The sequence below is a fragment of the Poecilia formosa genome, unplaced genomic scaffold (assembly GCF_000485575.1).
Source record: "Poecilia formosa unplaced genomic scaffold, Poecilia_formosa-5.1.2 Scaffold40, whole genome shotgun sequence".
Taxonomy (NCBI): domain Eukaryota; kingdom Metazoa; phylum Chordata; class Actinopteri; order Cyprinodontiformes; family Poeciliidae; genus Poecilia; species Poecilia formosa.
In genome coordinates, this window is record NW_006799979.1 from 2247672 (window position 1) to 2269087 (window position 21416).

The 21416-nt window shown below is 40.6% G+C and overlaps 1 protein-coding gene across 1 annotated transcript in view; it reads left to right on the forward strand.

Annotated features, from left to right (window-relative positions):
* Positions 1 to 17530, forward strand: part of srbd1 (S1 RNA binding domain 1) — a 52162-nt gene extending 34632 nt beyond the window's left edge. Inside the window, exons 17-21 of the mRNA XM_007551176.2 lie at positions 2338 to 2444; positions 3563 to 3730; positions 5154 to 5294; positions 12453 to 12637; positions 14052 to 17530. Coding sequence (XP_007551238.1) covers positions 2338 to 2444; positions 3563 to 3730; positions 5154 to 5294; positions 12453 to 12637; positions 14052 to 14344 — 894 coding nt within the window. The 3' untranslated portion in view covers positions 14345 to 17530. The remainder of the gene's footprint in view (positions 1 to 2337; positions 2445 to 3562; positions 3731 to 5153; positions 5295 to 12452; positions 12638 to 14051) is intronic.
* The last annotated feature ends 3886 nt before the right edge of the window (positions 17531 to 21416 follow it).

A 21416-nucleotide genomic window follows, 5' to 3' on the forward strand; every position in this document is an offset into this window, starting at 1 on the left:
TATATATATATATATATATATATATAGTTTTTCTCCCATCAGTTTTTAATTATTGAAAATGAATTATAGTGTAAGATTAGGATTAATCCTGAGCAATTAATACCTTTCTACACAATTAACTCCCATCTGCATCTGAGCCAACTACGTACAAGGACGTAGTGAGATCTGTGTGCAATTAGAATACCCGCCATTCATTCTCTCATGCAGCTCATTTGAGTAGGAATATGAGAACAGATTTACTGAAGGTTCACCCTCTCTGTGGTGCTCACACCTTCAGCTTTCTCGTGTGAAAACATTCTTTTCTGGTGTGAGATTACAGGTGATTTCCTCTCCATCCTGTCCTACTGTCTCTGACTCTCGTCTCTTTCTGCGCGACCTCAGCAGGAAGTCATAAATCTTTCAGATCTACCTTTGTGGGAAGTCTTGTTCAGACAGTTCACTTTGCTATCTTCAAAATGCTTCTGGTGATGCATAGCTTTAAAAGTATGAAATTCATTTTCTTCTGTCTTGGATTGTGGTTTATATTAATAGAAGTGGCCCAACAGGGCATCTACAAAATTAACTGTTGCGCTAAGTACAGGGTAATGGTCATTTTGTGACATTAAGTATGAATAAATAACAATGAACAAATGTGCAAAAATGCAGTACTGCATACTCTTGCAATAAGGTTATAATACAGTGGCTGTTACAGTTTTAATGATGCAGTCAATACTATGTATGTTTTTGCTGCTGTGCTAGTATAGGTACTTGTTGTGCGCCTTGTCATGCTGTTTTGCTCGTCTGCTCCTTCATAAACCCGGTATTAGTTGGGTAATTCATTATCCATGACAGATATTAACCAAGTTTGTGAGGAGAACGTGTACGTTGTTATGAAACTACAAATGAATGCCTAGCTTTTAATAAATAAATGAATGAGTTAATTATGAAGCAGTCAAATAGTCTTGAAGCCAGGCATTACCCCGAGGAGTTACATGTGCTCTCATATTTATTGGTACCGCCGGCTGACTCACCCTCCCTCTTTGTCCCCGTCTTGTCCGTTGCTGACAGAGAAGGGTGTGTGCTTGTGTTGTTGTTATCTGTTTACAAGTCAGTGTTTGTTCATGGCTCGATCATGTTACGGGGAAGCTCACGCTGCCCTCCGGCACGTTTATACACACGACACACAAAACTCATGCCACGGTGACACACAGATACGACGGCCCAACAGGAGCTCACTTTAGAGCGTCAGCTAATCCTCAGGCAGCTGCTGAGGCATCAGACTCCAGCTGCAGCTCTTGAATACTGGGGATGTCCCACTGTTTGGTGCTTTAGTGCTGCCGCTTTATCTCATAGGATTCCTTTTGTTTTGCCTTTTCTTTTTTTATTTTGACTGTTTAATTCTTGATCATCCCCCAACATAAAAATAGCTTTTTGTCCTTTGGGGCATTTCATACCAAATGTCCAAACCTCCGTTTGAAACACTCCGTTGCTGCATTGTCAACCAATTATGTAAAGTAATTTCCTATTCTCTTTATTATATAAAGTCATTATAAATGTGGTTGTTTGACTATTTAATAAAAACGACCTTAACTGCAGTAAGTCGCTCGTTAGTTTTGTAATTTATCACGCATCAAAAATATTACAGTTCTTAATATTAGATTGGGGATAAAAAATAAATCTAAATCAGGAAATATGGAATAATTAGGAAATACTATACAATGGGTTACTTACCACCAAGAGGAAAAAGAGCCGCTGTGGTTAAGTAGATGAGTATTAAAATAGTTAATAATTTGTTTACAAGTAGGTGTGAAATAGATTTTAAAAAATTGCACAGAATCAGAGGTTTCCTGCTTACTGTGTTGAAAAAATTAATAATATTTATTCATCAGTTTATTCATCCAGCCGAGCTTCCACCTCACGGAGCACCCTTCCTCTCCTCCTCTGCCTCTCGCTCCTGCAGACTAGCGGCAGCAGCAATTAGCAAACACCTGGTGGAACTGTGCGCCCGCAGAGCTCATCATGCAAACTACTTCTCAGTTTAACACTCTTAGGAACAGTTGTAAATGGCATAATGAGGAGCATTGTTGCAATGATGTCCTGAAGGCGGAGCGTCAGAGAGAATAGGAGCTTCTCAGAGAGTCAGAAGTGTTAAAATGCAAAGACACATACAGCATTGTTTATAACGACCTCAAGGTAACAGAGTTACTTGACTGTGCTATAAAATGGCACTATGTGCTTGGAAAATACATAACACCAACACTTTAAATGAAATCTTCAATAGTTTGGTCCACGTACATCAAGTGCTGCAGTACCACGACTCTTATTTTAAGCTCTTTGTTTGCAAACGTGTTGTTTCAGCACGACGTGTCAGCTGGAGCTCTGAAGGCAGCGCTGGACGGAGTGGTGGAGGAGTGTGTGAGCTTTGTGGGAGTGGACATCAACATCTGCTCCGAGACGCTAATGAGGTAGCTCACACACAGAGCATTCATGCAACGGTGCATCTTCTGGAAAGATGCAACGCACTGCACAAGGTGTTGTGATTATCAGTCACTTGATAACCGTAGCATGATCTTTGTGAAGCATCATGAAGACTGATGTGAACGTCTTTGAACGTTTGTCACAGGTAGGTTTTTTTTTGTGTGTGTGTGTGCGTGTGCATGTGTGTTTGTGTATGTGTGGATCATCTTGTTTGTGTGCGCCACATCTCAATCCTCTGACATACTTTCCCTTTGCAGTCACAACATCGCAAACTTTCACTCACGCCCATGAACAGACTCGGTCATTAATGCGAGTCAGAAAAGCGGCATGCCAGCTTTTCTGTTTAGACTAACGCTTCACACCCCGGCCCCACTTACAGGGCTGACTGGAGTCAGCTTAGGGGATTAGGAAAGTCTGCTCACACACAGAAAGAAAAGCATAAGCATACGCAATAAAAAAAGAGAAAAAAAGATACATGAAAACCGCTCGTAGAGCATTGCAGGATACCCACTTGCAGCAGTTTTTGCTGTCATATACTCGTAAACCAGAATTGGAGGGAAAAAAGCAGCTGTTTCACAGTTAACAGCCAAGGAAGCTGGCATGGGCCTCGCTGCAGCCATCAGGTCATCTGTTTACCTGTCTGCTCTGCTAGTGAACTTTTTCCATTTCTGCCATCAGAAAAGCAACACACACTAACACACAGACGTGTGGATGACTGAGGTGTTATGTGGAGTGTTGACGCAGCTCTGTGTTTTAGAGTAAGTGACTCGCTTTGGGCATTAGCAGCGTCAACCTAACTGAGTTTCAAATTGCTTCGCTCCTTTTCTCAGCCATAGTGGCTCATATATACTCAGTATCACACAGTGTGTGTTTCTGGTGTTGTGGGTCTTGTTTAAAAGGCCAGGTCACAGACATGTCTTCCATAATGTTTACAACTCTTTGTTAGGAAAACGTAGACATTGTTTTTTGGTTTTTAGGCTTAACTTAAGATGCTCCGTTGTACAACAGATTACAGAATTAAACAAGGATGAATGCAGAGTTTTCAAGACGCTAATTAGACGGGTGCTGTGAGACATTTCTCTGTTAAGTTTGTCTCCTTCCGTAGGCATGTAGCGGGGCTGAACGCAGGCAGAGCTCGGAGCATCGCAGAGTGGAGAGAGAAGAACGGTCCGTTCATCAACAGGGAGCAGCTCAAACTGGTCAAAGGGATGGGACCAAAGAGCTACCAACAGTGTGCCGGCTTCATCAGGATCAACCCTCAAACGCTAAACAGGTTAACACAGATTTCTATGCAGAAAATCTGTGTTAACAGATTTTTTTTCTCTGGGGGAAAAAAGTTTTTTTTTGTCTTTCCCCCAGAGATTTTTTTGTTGAAACTTATTGGAAAGATTTTGTGAAATTCAAAGCGTTCATGAAAATTAGATAAGAAAATATGGACCAATATTGATATCTGACGTTGATATCGCTATTATGGCTAATATATGTTAAGAAATGACTCATTTCAGCTAACGTGTCATGCAGTCCTAATAAAAACTGCACTGATATTCAACTAAGGACCAATTTGTTCATTCAAGAACCAGCAGTTGAACCTAAGTGCTGTCCAACTCATAAGACAAAAAGATGACATCAAACGAACAAGAAAAAAAAAATCTTTTTAGACAAGTTCAAAAGCTAAAATGTTTAATATGCAGATGGAGTTTAAACAGTTTAGGAACAGCTGCCCCATAAGCTGCTTGTGTCAGGTGAAAATCGAGCATCTGCGTTTTGTAAAAACTGCATCTGATTAGTCTGAGACCCTACAGGCCACTTCAACCGTCCAGGTAGGAAAGAAGGAAGACATGGGTGAGCTTTGCAATCATTCTTTACTGAAGAAAGTTGGCTTTCACAGCATCTATCTATTAGCCGTTAAGCTTTTTGCCAGAACAACTTGCAGATTGTGATTATCCTCATTTAGTTTCTGTAGAGATTTATTTTCACTCACCCCAGAACATCTCCTAAACGCTGAAAACGGTTTATCAAAGAAGTCCTGGCATCACGCTTTGATGGGATGTAAACCTGAGCATCACTGGATGCATTACAGTGACATGCTTGGACGTAATGCCCAAGCACTCAAATATCCTTTATTTGACATAACTCTGCTATAAATAGCACAGTTATAGCAAGAAAATGCCTAAAAATAATAATGGGTATGTTGCTAAGCTATATCTAGACACAACATTAATTCATCCCCTGATCTTAGGAGTTGTTTTGCGTTTCCTTATTGTTAGATATTTTTATATTAATGTGTAATAGATCAACAAAATGGTCAAAATCAAGAACTGGAATTAAAATTTGTGAAAACGGAGCCCATGTCTATTGAAAAAAAAAAGAAAAGTCTACAGTATATTCTTACAATAAAAGTGGCCGAAGCTGCAGCATTATGTTACAAACTAAGCATTCTGAGGTTTAGTGGTTTCTGCTCAAATAATTACTTGAGTTCATATGAAAATATAAAGCGAACCGCTTGGTGTCGGACACAGCCAAGGCAGATCTGAGATCTGTGCAAAACATCAGCAGATTTAACATCTGAAAGCTGCTGACTGAGAATTTTATTGAAGCAATATTCAGACGTCCAGATCCACGGCTTCGCCGAACCAAAGTTTCTTGATTTTAAAGGCGCGCAGCACATTTGAAATGCATGTGTTTTTGTCAAACAGTGCCAAGCCGTTGCCGCCATGCGCACCGGAGAACCCGGCACCTAAGAAGAGCAAAGGGAAGGCGGGTTGCAGCGTACCAACCTCATTAAACCCGCTGGACCAAACCTGCATTCACCCCGAGTCCTACCATGTAGCGCAGAGGTACGGCCCGCCCAAACACACACCACCACCACCGCTCACGCACACTTGTACAGCAGCAAACCCCACTGGCCGGGCATGTTCAGACAAAGATGGAGCTGATTTTAACGCCGTCTCATATGGTGCTGGTTATAGCGGTGGAGGACTCTGATTTGATTTACGCAGACATGGGATACAAGAAAGGAGGCGTTGGCTTTCCGCATGTGCACGGCGGCGTGTGTCCTTGTGTGAGAAGTGATTGTTAGAGCTGCTGATGCTGTTATCAAAAGCACATTGAACATCTGCCGCAGAAAGCCGCGCGCGCACATGTGTGTGCGCGCGTCCGCGTGTGTGTTTGTGGTGTTTAAGCCCTTTCTCCTGCAGCTGTAGTCACTCAACTGTGTTTAGTCTACATACGTTCTGACACTAGTGGCTTTAAGAATTACTCCACTCATGTTGATGCGCCTTTAATCGCCCCGGTACGTGTGTGGGTTGGTGTGTGTCTCTCTGCACACACATGGAGATATTTTGCTTTATGAAGTATTTTCCTTGTCGATCCTGTTTTAGCCAAGGTGCTGTGCTCCTTTTTGTTATTTACCACATAAATGTTCCAGTTTTATGCTAATTTTCTCTACTCTATTTTCACACTTCTGTCTCCTGCCCAAAGCTAAAACTTTAAAAATTAAGTTTCGTTCTTTCATGCTTTTCTGCCTGACAGATATCTCCCTCTCTTGAACTCTGAATATTTTGTTTTCTTTCTTTCCCAGTGGTGTTTATTATCTTGGCTCCGTAAGGTGCCCGTCTCCTGCTGAATTAAAATGAAAACTTTTACCTAGAGAAGTTGGGAGCGCAAAGAGAAATCACACTGTTTCTGCAAATGTTTAAAAAAGGGGGAAAAAAAAGCAAATAACATAAAGACGCAAACGAGGGTTTGCTTGGGCGTTTATATGTTCCGAGATCTTCACATTTCAGAGAGAAACAGAGAAGAAAAAGTGACTTTGCTTTTAAGGAACTTATATTTGCGTAACATTCATCACTCTGAATCCAAATGACTGTGCCACGACTATAAAATTTAGGCGACAAATCCAAAGCTCCTAAAAATGCTTTCATCAGCTTTATGTGTACAAAGTGTATAAAGCTGAAACGTATCAGCTCCTTTGCTACGATATTTAGATTGTTTCCTCTCTAGATAAAAATCCTTCTGTTTATTGTCACAATACTGAAAACCAAGCCTTGAAAATTCAATTGCAGTTATATTTTATAGGTGTGCACCGATTGCAGTTTTCTGGTTGACCACCAATTACCGATCTATTAAAACTCCTGACCAGCCGATTCCGATTTTGGCCGGTACCAATTTTTTGTTTTAATCTAAAATGTTGCTAAACGTAGCAAGAAAGTTGATGAGTTGCCAACAGTGAAATGACTATTGTTAACTGCGGACTGATCTGGTGGGCCGGTCTGCTGGTCATAGCTCTCTCACAGCAGAGCAGAAGAAGATAACATTTGATTTAAATGCCTTTGCTGAGGTAGATAAACTCGGTAGTTAAGGTTGGCTTCACATATAAAAATCGGCCGATCAACGATTTCCCAAAATTAGGGAAATCGGCACCAATAAATCGGCTGGCCGATAAATCGGTGCACCCCTAATAATTGATAATAACAACAAAAAATAACATTTGGGCAATGGAATTTACATTTTAAAACTTTTGAAAATTGCACCAAAGAATTGCTAACTGTGCGTGTCGTAAATACTTATAGACCTGGTGCCACACAAAGCAGAAAGAATGACGTTGATTTAATGGAGTTAAACACTATTATGGACCAGCAAACACTGACAGAAATGCTGAGCATCTTCAAGACTTTGTGAAATGTGAATCTGTTTCTATGCTTATTAGTTTTGGGTTTTTTTTCCACTTAATTATTCATCACTAGTTAGCGCTGTATCGATTGGGCCTAAGTCCATTCCTCAAGAGCTATCGTCCTGCAAATCACATGTGTGTTGGAGAAGGGATGCATCTAAAAGTTGCATCTGGACAAGTGGACTTTTATATTGGAGTTTCCCTACTGTGTTATAATAAAGGATATATTTGTTCTGGTCTAACTTTTTCGATACTTATTTCCACCACAGTGGCATTTGATGCACTTTTTAGTCACCCAAATTCAATCTTGACTGGAACAAATTAGGTTGTGACTTGTGAACGAGCAAATTCTGGTCATCTCAAACTTATATTCAGTTCAATTCCTTGATCCCATAGAGAATGCTAGTATAATTACACTAGTATATGGTAGTTATGCTGATCCAGTTTGACGTCCCAGTGAGTGAACACTCATTCAGTATCTGCTCCTGAAGCCTGTAGTCTCTCTTAGGGTCTCAGGGTCTAAGCTGGATCTCAGGTTCCACGCTGGGATCACAGTTTACTGTACGATAATCCTCTCAGCATTTGAAAGTGTAGCAGATTTTGAAGTAGAGCTGAAGTCAAAGTACCAGATAACAAAAGAAAAAACAATTTTGCATCTTAGAATTGGAAGCTAACTTGACAGTTAAGCCCAACCATGTAAATAAATGTTTTGCACTGAAACATTCAGAAAATTCAACAACTCTTAAGAGTAAAATGTTTGACTTTTAAGTCTAGTAAAGCAATGAAGTATTAACTGGAAAGTATGTGGGAGTCCTGGCAGCTGATAATTGTGATGCAACCGTATATCTGTAAGATCTCCTGCTCTTCTATTCACCTTACAGCCGGTGAAATCTGCAGGTCTGGGAGGGAGCGTTGTGAAGGAACGCTGTGGGCGTGTATGTAAGCATTCATGTGTGTTGTGTCTTTATGGTTTATACGGAATATCATGTTCATCACATTAGGGGAACTAAATCCTCCATTACTGCTCGCAGCCCACACATCAGCCGCCTTTCTGAAACCATATACCCACACATGCAAAAAGCAGAAACACAAACGCGCAGACACATTTTGTCCACCTTTCCCTTCTAAATTACGTTTTGCTTGTGCGAGAAGTGAGGCCTCACTCTTTGGATTGTTAATTTTTATCTTCAGAAGAGAAGGGAGTTTAACGTTTTCTTTTTATTCTTTTTTTTTTCTTTTTTTTAATACATCTGTTAACAGGCTGTCGCAAAATTTTTGAGTCAGATCCAACGTTGCAGTAATAGTAGTAGTAACCTGGCACCAGTCTGCTGAATATTTCCCCTGATAAGTAACAGTCGGGGCCCGATATTTCCCCAACACATGGCAGAGCGGGTCCTCGCTCTGCGCCTGGATAAAATCTACCATCACTGCCCACCCAGCTCCAGCCCCCTGTTTACACACACACACACACACACACACACACCACCTACATGCACTGTGGTGGTAATAATTATTAAGGCTAATAGCTGTGCAACCCTCTGGATTTCCAGTCTCCCTTAAATACTAACATACATCGCTGAAAAATGAGACGACCAATGGGAACGCACACTTATTGGCAGCGGCCACTATCACTCATCTGGGCCTTTTTTTCCTCTTAGATTTTACTTGAAAACTGATTTTCAGCTCTCTGTATCTATTTGGGTGTTTATCACCTTTTAGATTAGCAGTTGAGAAAAGCTTGCTAATATGACAGCAAGGGGATGAAAATAGTTTAACACAAACAATTAATATTTTACAGTGTGTCAGCCGTGAACTTTTAAAAGCATTTTTATCGTGAACTGCCAACTAAAAGTTCATTTATGTGTAACATCTCAATACAGAGACTGCTGTTCTGGTTTGTCCATTGGCTTTGAATTCTTTTGCAAGATATTATATGTATCACATTACTAGTAAACCTTTAGATTGTGGTGAAAAATATTGTCTCCTTCGAGTATGAATTTAGTTAACACATTTCTCCCTTAGTTTTTTGGAGGAAAACTGTATTTAAAAAACTCCACCACATACAGAGGCAACAGTTCTCAATGCAGTTGTCTTCGGTTCAGTTCCCATCCCTGAACCATTTGCTGAATGTCTTCCTCTACTTGTATTTTCTTCCTGTCCGTCTACCATTGAATAAAGGCCCATAGAACCCAAAAAAACCCCTCTAAAATAATAAACCCCGTCTGCACAACTAGAACTCCAACCAAACGTATTTTTATTTTCCGCAAATGAAAACAAGCTGAAGTTGTTGGAAAGAGGAGAAATCCAATTAGAGAAAATTTTAGTCATGTTGAAAGGCAGGGCAAATTGGAAAAGTAAACAATGGGACCTAATTTTCTTAAAGGCCAGGAAGTGAATGATTCTTTGTCCTCGCCACGATGTGGAGGTCGCGTTTTTCCAGCGGAGATTCTACTCATGGTCGGCAGCGAGACAAGTGTCGTCCAAACGGTTCGCCTGAATCACCAGCAGTAGTACCAGTCAGGACACAAAGAATTATATATATGTTTTTTAATGAAACATGCATAATTGTGTTTGGATTTTGAAGAAGAATGATTATTTTTCACTTCTTCTGCAAATTAAACACCCAATATTTTGAAGAAACAAACAAAATAGGCAAATCTTTGGAGAAAGTGAATCTGTTCATCATTCTAGATCCAAAACATGAGATGGGTGTTTCATATTAAATGTATACCATGTCCTAAATTCTGGGGGTCAATTTTTCTTCTTTTTTTCCCTATTATAATTTTCTCAACAGCAAAGGTGAGATATTGGACTCCATGTTTCTTTTAAAGGTTGAATAAGCTGGACGCTTTTGGACCAATTCAAGAAAACACCAAGACCTGGTTGAAAGGAATGAGTTCACATATGGGAATATTTCACATTTGATGACACAATGAAGAAATCTTGCAAGTTAGATTGTTGCTTTGCTTAGATTACGACTCACATTTTTTACTTCATAAGGAATGCTGTGTGTAATTTGTGCACATCCAAATCCTATTGCGAAAAGTACAGTTGTGTAAGATAACTGACATGACTCTGACAGGCATGATTGAACTATAATTTTTGGTAATCTTATTTTTTGAAAAATGATTAAAAACTGAATAACATTTCATGAAAAATAGAGCCTGACTAAAATAAATAACCATGCGCCGTTAAATTTAACACCGATCTTGTGTTTCTTGAGATAAATCGACTCAGACGTGCAAAATGTGCCCTGCTGAGCTTGAAACATTCAGTTTCCTGTCCTTCCCTGACTCCATCTCCGTCTCCCACTCGCTAAGCCATCAAGATGAAACCATTTCTCTTCCTGTCGGGGAGAAAGATGAGAAGCTTAGACAGAAAAACGAGCGTTCACCTCGGTGTTAGACACAGCTCGGTCCTGAGGTCTTCGTTTTTTTGGCAGGGTTTTTTTTTTTTTTCTTCACCGCCAAGCCATTTCTGGCACATATTCTGCTAACTATTTTTTTGTCACGTGGCTTACCAATGTTGACAGATGGATTCAGCTCGAATCCCCTCCACCAGTCACTGAAACTCAGCGGCGGAGCCTTCTCGGCTCACAAGTGACTCATAGAAACCTTTATGCACAGCACAGTCACTGTCCCCTCTCCTGCCAATTGAGCATTTCTGTGGAGCATTGTACATGAATCAACTTTGTGTGCACGTATATATGTGTGCGTCCACCTGTTCCGTCCATCACGGGGCGGACAGCTGCGGAGTCTTTTTGGCGTCAGTCTACCAGTACGCGACATCTATCACTGGTCCGCAAATGAACACACGCATTCACGTCCATCACCAGCTGTGCCCAGTGTCCGCTGTAAATAATATACGCAGTGTGCCCGCAATCCTCCCACAGCCACACTTATCTCATTCTTCCATTACTTCTTTGTGCTACTTTGGATATAGGGACACTTTGTCACTCTGTCTGTTTAACTTGCAGAGCAGCTAATTAGTTTGTATTTGTATTTCAAGCTCTGACTTGGAGCGACCGTCTAGACATTATGGTGTGAGACATCACGGTTGGATAAAGTTATACAAGCGCACGGGCTGGCAGGCTCGATGTCCAATCCCAGCACAGCGGAGGCAGTGTCCAGAGGCTAGGTGTCAGGGCGTTTACAGCCCGTTGTGGATGCACCTGATTTACCAAGGCATAAATAAAATGTGTTTTTGGAAATGGAAAGGCGCCTCAGCAGCTGATGATTACCAAGACTCTCCCTCTTTAACTGGATTTCCCTTCAGTGGGAACCTATTTCTGTTGATTCAAGTCATTTTATTTAACTTCCCTTCCTGTTTTTTTTTTTGTTTTTTTTTTTTAGGAGAGGAAATATTTGAGTGTTCAGGAAGCGTTGGGCTTGTTACAGTCACCTCACTGAGGCTCATAAGGCTTCTAGCTTTTTCTTCTTTTTTTTTTTTTTTGCATAAAATGAAATTCTCGAAATGTTTAAAGTCTTTCACTTCAGGGATGGATACGTGATTTTAGAAAGTTCATCTTCTATCACCAGGTGTTTCTGGCGTTTGTAAATCCTTCCTCCTTCAGCACTTCAGGAGGGTAATGTCTACATTTTGGCTGCACCATCTGAACCATTTCTTTGGCTTCATGGTGTCCAAGTTCAGTACTTTTGCTAAATGAATTTCTGAACCAACATCTCCTACAAAGGAGTTTGCTGTAGAAATCTTAGTGATAGTTCTGCTGCAGCTTTACAAAGCTAAGCCTAACCTCCTCTCCTGTTTTAAGAGTAGAGACTTTCTCCTGAACAATCTGCATTTCATCACCACTTATTGAACATTTAACACGTCAAACAGCTAGAGATGCACCAAGAAATCAACTGGTAATTGAAATCTTACAAATTGTTTAGCTTGACCGGCCATGACCCATTGCAGGCCAGTTGGAGACTCAAAAAAACCTGATCAGTGAACACATTATATCTGAGCTACAGGTGGTACTGACAGCAATGCTCATCCGGGTAAGAAGCTGTTATTGTAGGAAAAAGTCAAACTGACTTTTTGTGACTTTAATTTCAGTGTTAATATTTTTTTGAGCTACAAACCTTAGAATTAATAGAGAAATGTTTGTTCATTGCAATGTGTTGTGCATGGTTGCTTGTCTTATGTATGTCAGTGTTGCTCTGTGATGGGGAGATAAGAAATAATAAAGACAATTGAGCTTTTTTTTTGGTGTTCAATTAAACTTTTTTTTTCGTCCTTTTGGAGCCAAAACTGAATCACAAATCCAATTAATTAAGCCCTAATCACATTGTTTTTTTTTCCTTATGTCCTTTCTCTCCAGGTTTCTGTCTCTTGTGGGTGGGAGTGTGGACCAAATAGGCAGTGCAGGCTTGAAACACTGCGTGGAGAGCAAGGTTAACACGAGTTGTATCGAGGAGCTGGCCAAGAAAGTGGACACCACCCCTGAGACTCTCAAACTCATCATAGACGGCCTGACGCAGCCCCCAGGCTTTGACATACGACAAAGTAAGTGTTTTTCTGCTCACAGTAACACAACTCACTCAGCTTGTTTAGCAACACGGAGACAGGCGATAAAAACCAAACCAAATACATATTTTTTTATTTTTGTCGACAATCTGCATTAACGACATAGTCAAAATTGTTTTTAAAAATAAGATCTGAATAAATAATGTTTGTTTGAACTTCGTGTTAGTCCACTTCACACAATAAATGTTTTTTTATTATTATTATTATTATTTGCAACTGTCACAAACTGAGCAGGACTTTCTCCCAGCAGTTCAAAATCTTGTGCACAAAACCTCAAATCTGGACACAGAAACCTCCGTGTTGGATCGTACAAAAGTTGATTGTCACTTTTCTGCAATCTAGCCGTCAGAGTAACTTCTGCTAGTCTCTCATCTTGCTGTCGTAATGTCTTTTACAGCTCCCCACCAGCTAACAGAAAATCAAAAGCCGTATTTGTCCTCCTATGTGAATGTTTTGCTAGTTATAACACACACTGACTGACTTTTCTAGCCTGGACTATAATAGCCTTGTCTTGGCAGCGTAACTTGATAGGTTCTGACAGTGCTGCGGCTTCCTCTCTGCAACCCGACAGTCCAGTCGGTGTCTTTCTGACAGCGTGTGATGGGTCCAGCAGACTCTGCTGCTGGACGGAGTGCGCGGCGAGCGCAAACGCAGCAAAAGCTGTTTTTCTGCTTAGCTTCAGGCTCTTGAGTTCAGGCACACATAAACAACCTCCGATTTAGTCCTGCTGTTACTCAATAAAAACAAAACAAAAAAAAATGGATCTGAATATTATTTTACGCTCAGATTGTGAGAAATAAATAGGAGGTGAGTTGTTTCATAGGCATTTATTGCAACACGCAATAAAAACGCAAAACTTTCATGTTTTTTAGCTTTGGATTTGGGATTTGGATTTGTCCGGCCACTTAGCATCGGCCAACTCTCCCAAAAAAAAAAAAAGAAAAATTAAGGAGCACAACTCAGAGGTTCACTCTGGGGTTGGCCCTATTCGGTTGCAGTACACTTTGCTTGGCCTCCTAGCCAGAGCTCAGCTGAATAAACAGATGGGCTGAAGCTACTGCATAAAATCAGGGGTTTGAGGGAGAATAATTGTACCGGCTATTTCCTGGACCGCAAGCCCTCGTTGTTTGTGTTAATGATACCGAAAGGAAAACAGATCCTGTGCACTGGCCCGGTGGAAAGTAAGGATGGACAGAATGCTGAGAAATGTGGAAGTGTTGCATGTAGACACAGGTGTTGGGTTACCCCTGGTATTGTGTGGTATCTATTATTTTTCTTCATTCCCTCCCCCCCATCCCTCCGCACACAGTGTGACTAGCCGCGACACTCATCGCGGCTACAAGTGTGCCAGCTTTTCTGCATCCTCTCCTTTGACTTCCTTTTTTTTTGGCAGATTTTGGGCAGGCGGACTTTAAGCGGGGCATCGTGTCGATGAGCGATCTGCGGGTCGGTGCCGTGCTCACAGGCCGAGTGGACAACACGACTCTGTTCGGAGCTTTCGTTGACATCGGCGTCGGCCGCTCCGGCCTCATCCATAAGAGCCACATCACCCTAGACAAGCTGCCCGCCAGCCAGCGCCGCCGCAGCCTGGCGCTGGGCCCCGGGGAGCGGGTGGAGGTCCGGGTCCTCGACGTCGACGCTCAGAGAGGACGCATCGGGCTGGACCTGATTAGGGTCCTCCAGTAGATTCAGCGGTTCCTTTCAAGAGTACTCCACACTCGGACTGTGCCTGTCACTTGAAGTTACACACAAACCAGTGTGAGAGACAAACTATCTCCAGATGTTTACAGAAACGTTGGACAAAAAGTGGTTTGCTGCTTCTGAGTAGAGCTAATATGTATTATTTATGGGAACGGTTCGAGATGTTTTACAATCGTTACATATTTCAGAGCCTGTCGGTGGCGGCCGTGATGCTCAGTGGTTGATAATTCAGCACAAGTTAACCTGGTTTATTTAGCTAAACTTGTGCTGAGTCAGATGACAGATGAAATTTATAATTAGCACATTAGCTGTGATGCTAATAGTGTCATACTTGAACTAAATTGCTATACGTTTACTAAATATGATGATGCTTGAGTGTTTGTATTCACAAACTCACACGGAGCAAAAAAAAAATGTTGTCTTGCCTCCTTTGTTTTGTTTAGATGTGTACAACTCTTAGTAATTAGCCAGTAAATATTTCTCTTCCTCCCAGTTGACCGTTTCTGATCTTCCTCGCCATTCAGTGCTGATTAGATATTAAAATGGAGTTGAGCTGAAGTCATCATTGCCATTGACATCACATTGTTTTGGGGCTTTTTCTGGTGTGTTTTGAAATATGGATTCAGCTTCAACTTCACTGAGATTTAAAAACAAAAATCAGGTGAACCAGTTTGAACCGATCCAAGATTTTCTCTCCCCAAACATGGTAAAAAAAAAAAAAAAAAAAAAAAGAACTAGACATAAATAAAAGTTTAAATATCTACTGCATTAGCGAGTTGTTCCATGACCACAGCTTTTGGCTTAATTACGGCTGAATATTTGAACACTGCTCTTGTTAGATTTTTTTTTTTTTTTTTTAATTAGCCGGTTCCATAACTTTTAAACAAGTTCGGATAATTTGGAAGATCAACAGGTTAATAGGGTTGAATTGGTTTGAAACAACAAAACTTGAGTTGAACGGGAAAAAATTTATGTGATGCAGCAAAAAAAACAAAAAAAAAAACAGCTTTTTAGTCCAAGTTTTGATTACAGAAAAAGAGAAAAATATGTAAAGATTAAATAGGTGGGGGCATGTGGCTTTGATTGAGCGGGCGGAGGGAGGAGGACGCATCACAGAAGACGATGCTGCTTCTGACTCTCTGACTGTAGCGAAGCCTGAAGGCTTTTTAGGCAACATCCCAGACACAATTATCCTCGGATACACAAACGCCCTAATCAGCTGCTTCGAAATTAATCCCAGACTCCCCATCCACATGATCTAATTTCTTTGTTTTTATGAAACCAGAATAAAAAAAGAAAAAAAAGAAAACAGAAAATATGATTCTGGGTAAGCCTTAGGTATTCTTTGCCAAACATTACAGCGAATGCTCAGTACCTCACTGTTTATGCTCATCATCTTCCTTTGGGCAAACAAATGGAATATATTTGAGATGCACAAACACAAAGAAATATACGATCGCTTCTACCGCCGTTGACAGTTTTAAGTAAAGGAAAACCTGAGAAGATTTGTGTGTCATTTCAGTCGTGAACTGCTTTTAAAAACTTTTTGTTTTGTTTTGTTTTGTTTTTTTCTCTCAGATTTAATAATACCACTCCTTGGCTTTCTGTTATCTTTTTTCCAGACACCGTAGCTTAAGAGCTCCCAGTGTTGTTGTTTTGGGGGAAACGTGGGTGTGTGTCCACGTCCACACAGCTCCCCTCAGCACCATTCCTGCTTCCTCCCTCTACCAAACGTGAGCCCACAGACGTGACAGGCAATCTGGTAGCCAGCTACCGCTGCCCCTCGGCGTTTTTGTCAAACACTTTTCCAGTAATGAGCCGGTGATAAGAAGCAGACTGACTGCAGGAGGAGTTTTGTGTCTGTCTGTTATCCGCTGCTCCCTTTCGGCTCACGGCCGTTGCAGCGTGAGCTCAGGTGCGCTCTGAAGTTTTAGATAAAATTTTTTTTAAACAAACTGATGGGTAAGCAAAAAATATTCAATAAACCCTGCCTCTCGACTTCTCGTGAAGCACACTGGCTCTTTAGAGTTTTCCGAATGTGACGTTGTTGAAATGAGACAAACATCCCGAGCTCCAATTCGGGGCTCCCAGCTGACTTTTCTGTTAAGTCCCAGCGTCAGAATCGTGGAATAGAAACCATTTCACCTTTTTACACAAAGAGAAAAGTTCCCACAGCTGGCAACGGCATCCTGCTACGCAAACAGTCAGTGGAGAAAATGGCTTACGCTGTTGATCCTGCATTTCCCAGACCAGTTCTTAAAGCAACACAAAGTAAATATCTAAAACTTTTTTTTTTTTTTAAGAAATTCTCAAAATATTTGGATTAAAAAAAAAATCAGGAAATTAAATTAAAACATAGAGTATATGAATTTAGCGTAAGAAAAGTTGGTGTTAGTCCTCTATCTACAAAATACAATAGAAGCTAATGACACATTTGCCAGAATTAGAAACATTTTTAGACTTTCAGAGTAAAAGTCTAAAGTTAAATGACATCAATTGATCACCAAAGTGTATTTTTTAACCTGTAGACAGGATCAATTAACAAATACAATGAAAGGCAGAGGCCCATTTCTCTGAGCCAGTCTTCAAATATCATGTTCAACCAAACATGATATTCAAGAAATGCAGAAATGAGCTGATTGTCATGAATCAGGAAGTTGCACCTAAAAGATAACTGCTCCTCTAATTTAGCCATTTTGTATAGTCAGTGTAACAAACAGCTAGAATATTATAAATAAAACTGCATGAAGACCTCAGTTTATCTCACCATGCCCCTAAACAAATCTTTGTAAAACCTCTAGTAGGTTTTATTTCTTCAACAAAGAGCTTCATTTCAGGGTCATTTCACGCCGCTGCAAATCAAATTCAAGGTTATCTAATACATACTGAATTTGAGAGGTCTGATTTTTTTTTTTTTTTTTACCCCAAATGCAAAACCAAATTTTGTGATGGACTTTTTCTATTCTTCTTATGAAAATCTCTATTTATACCCTAGATGCTCAATAAAAAGAAGTAGAGGATGACATAATATGAGAAAAACTGGCGCTGCTCTTACAGTTGTGAACGCACATACTGTAAGTGGTACAACCTACAAGAGAGATTTAATGAGAAAACCAAAACCAACATGCCCTGCCTCATTTGTTAAACTTGACAGAAAACTTCAGACAAATTTAAAATAAAAAATAATAATAATAATAAAAAAAACCTGGCCGTAATACTTATTTTCCAGTGTTAGGTGACCCGATGAGGAATTCCAGACAGCCAGCGGGGTGAGAAAGATTTTGGCTTCTGACATTGCGAGTGAAAAACAGGAGTGAAGCAGACAGAGGTGTGCGGGAGAGATGGATGAATGGAGTTTGGGGAAAGAAGGATGGAATGAGACAGGAAATGAAAGGCTTTCTCCGGTTTCACTCCCTGTGACCTCATCAGTGTGATCATGGGTTTTATGAGCTCTCCCTCTCGACGCCCACACACCACCTCACACGTGCCAGGACATACACACACACAAAGTCAAAGTCACACAGGTTTCGGGCCCCGTATTTTATTCCCTGGCATTGAGAAACACACGGTACATGTGTTTTTGTCTCTGTCTGTTCACTTTCTCGGCCTCTTCCTGTCAACCTCTCACGTTTTTTTATCACAGGCCGACATCCCCAAGAAGCCGATACAAAAGGAAGGAGAAGAAAACCTTATTGGTTTTTTTTGTTGTTGTTTTTTTTTTTTCAATTATAGGATGTCTGACCCTGTTTAGAAAAGTTTCAGTTTTTTCATTATCAACCACAAAAAACATTTTTTTTAATGGTTTTATACCAGGCAGTTTAGAGCATGCTGTAAATATGGCCCTATGGGGACCGCATGATGTTTGTTTACATTGGAATGCACTGGTAAAAGGGATCAATTAAAAATAATTATGAAGTCTTTGATCACAAAAAGAAATCTCTGGTGATCACCTAGACCTTGTTTCATCTCACCGAAATGACCATAAACTACAACGATCTGGATTTCTGGCTGCTCGGTCAGCTTAGTCTTCCCAGTTGTATGGCTGACACCCCACGCTCATGTGTCCACAGCACATCATTAGCATTCACGTAGGCGCTCTGGATCTACAGTGTGTGTCCAGCAAATATTCACACTTTCCTTGATGCTACAGCCTTACTACAGTTTGGAAACCTAAAGCACAACCCTATAACAGCACTTCTTCTTCTGGGGCCCGGGCTTTGGGCCCCATAAGGAGCAGTGGGTCCTCATAATGTAGATATTTGTTGGAAAACAATGGGCCTTACATGGTGAGAAATGCTCACACAAACAGGTGTTCGCTCAGGGGTGGATTCAGTCGTTTGCAGAGCCACTTGCCTCTAAATCGTATTAATCAGTACCATGTGCTTTTCTGTGATGTTGTTAAATGTGCACATCTCTTTCCTGGTTCTCTTGGGTTTTTTTTTTCTCTCTCTCTCTTTCTGCAGGTGTAGATCCAGACTTCTAGGTTGTTTTTTCTCGTATTCTCTCCTCTCTTTCTAATCCGTCTTTCCCTTTCAACTTGTTTACCTGACCTCCTACTTGCCTTTTTCTCTTTTTTTTCTCAAGTTGGAGCATCAACGCAAAAGCCATAATCTAGATAGTAAATCTGTTTTCATGTTGAGTGCCAAGGAGACACCTTGGCACTCTGACAATGTTTCCACACTGCAGGAGAGGACTTGTTAAAAAAAAAAAAAAAGTGAAAATGTTTGGTGAGTATGAACACTTTTGCGATCCACTGTGCAAAAAAAAAAAAAAAAGCTCATGTTAAGACTCTTTTTAAGTTGTTTACCATCACACAATTACTTCTTTAAAAATTACAAGACTTATTTATCAAAAAAGAAAGATTGTAACACATCTCCACTGTGTCTCTATGAAGCAGAAATGCAAATGCTCAGAGATGACTCGTGTGAACTTTGAACAGTAGCCACTGTAGTCATTAATGCCACTGCAGCCCAGCTGCTACTGTTTGAAGGATGTACTAACATCTAGTAGCGGCTTATGCAGACCGCTGAGGGCAAGCAAAGGATTAGCTAGATTTGGCAGTTGTTTGTTTAGCTGCATGTCCCGACAAACCATTAATAGTTGGACCTCGTGCTCTTGTCAGTGGCAGTAGCACACATGGAGGTAATTTCCTCAAAAAGAGATTCCGCACGGAGCGAGGCGGAAGAAGAAGGTCTTTCGCGACGTGGATTAAAGCCGACGTTAAAATCGTAAGGGCGTGGTTCACTTTGGAGAAAACACAGATGAGACTGAAAGGATTCCCAGGGCAGCTGGACGTGTTGAGGAACTTTTAGATGTTTTTTTTTCTCTTTTGTTGTTGATATTTTTGTGACATTTTTTTGTTGTTTTTCAAACTAAAAAGTGTTATGTTTAAAAAGAAAATTCCATAAAATGATTAGTTAGCACGGAAGACATTCAACCTTTTATCGCCGAAGTTTCTTAAAAGATTTTACCGTTACACTGTTATGGTAAAATCCTGGCATCCACAGCTGCCGTTATTTTACCGTAAATTTGACATGCTGCATAAATAGACATTTCTTTTTGTTCTCCTCACTGACACGTTACATCAGATAAAACTTTTCATCCTTGAAAACAACTTCCAGATGCCTGAAGGTGCGACGTTCATCTGTCCAAACAACTATATGCAAATGTAATCACCACGGGAATGCCATGCCACTACACCGACCAGGAAGGAGGCAGGTTCTCTGTCCCAGGCAGTGACATGTTTTGGTGGGAAATGTGAAGATCCACCCAGCGACAAAAACAAATTGACCTTTGGCGAAGACTGAATGAAGCTGATAAGAGTTTCATTGTCCACAGTGAGTCCTGTACTGACACGAACTGAAGGGCCACTCAGAGAGGAAGAAGCCATGACTCCAAATGCCTCATTGCAGATGGGTTTTACCAATCCAAAGATCTTATTTTCTGTTTATAAGTGCCAAAATAGCAAATGGATGTTGTTGTTTCTTCCTTCTAAATTGATTTTTAGTTTTAAAAAAATCTATATATCTTTCATGTTTCCTTTTTCTAATCATCCGTCAGAAATAAAGTCAATGTCTTAGGAAAAGCTCACTGATAGACCACGTGTTTTTCTGGCTGGGGCATTTTGCTCCAATATTCGTCTTTGCATGGAAAATATATCAGGTCTGTTTTTTTTTTTTTTTTTTTGCTTTTGCTTTTTAGTAATTTATCGAAGGCTACTTCTCATATAAAAAATTGCTTGAAAAAGAATGCCCTCCATCTAACTCACATGTGGATTCATTCCAGTGAAACCTAAGAATGTAATTAAACATAATGAAGATCTATGCAGAACTGAATAGCCTGTGAGGGCTGAAAAGAGGGACAGGAAGGGCCTAAAACCAGCCAGAGAAGGAGAGGTGTAGATTTAGGAATTGTCTTGTTAGTGTGTGTGTGTGTGTGTGTGTGTGTGTGTGTGTCCACCTCTGCTGCCTGTGGAAAAACCCAATGGCTTAGTGTGGTTTCCTGGGAATACACTTCCTCTCTGCTCCATCTGTTCCACCACACATCACCCAATCAATTGCTAACCTGATACCTATGCCGTTCACACGGCCAGCCAATTGCAGGAGCCGCCGGTGGTCATGTGATACTCCAGAGACAGTTGGCAGCCCATTTGTAATGTACAGTTAACTGTATAATGGTATTTCTGCTCCACTGGAAACCACTAGATTGTGTGTGTGTGTGTGTGTGTGTGTGTGCTTTCCTGTGTTGATCTTACTTTCTTTAAGGGTTTGCTCTGAAAATCCCTCACAGTTCACACTTTGTGTGTCCGTTTAAGTTTTGTTTGCATTTATTTTTTGTTTTTTTTGGTACAGATAAATAATTGTTTTATTGAGCAGTGTCCATCGAAATATTTCCGTACGCCTTCTTTTTTTGTGCTCAACGATAATTAAGTGATATCACTTTGTTTGAAAGGGTTTGATAGCCGCGATGCTCTCATGGACATGGTGGCGTCTTCGTGAATGTTTATGACTTTTGTCATTCAGTAAATAATGACACGTTTGATGCAACTTTGCGTTAA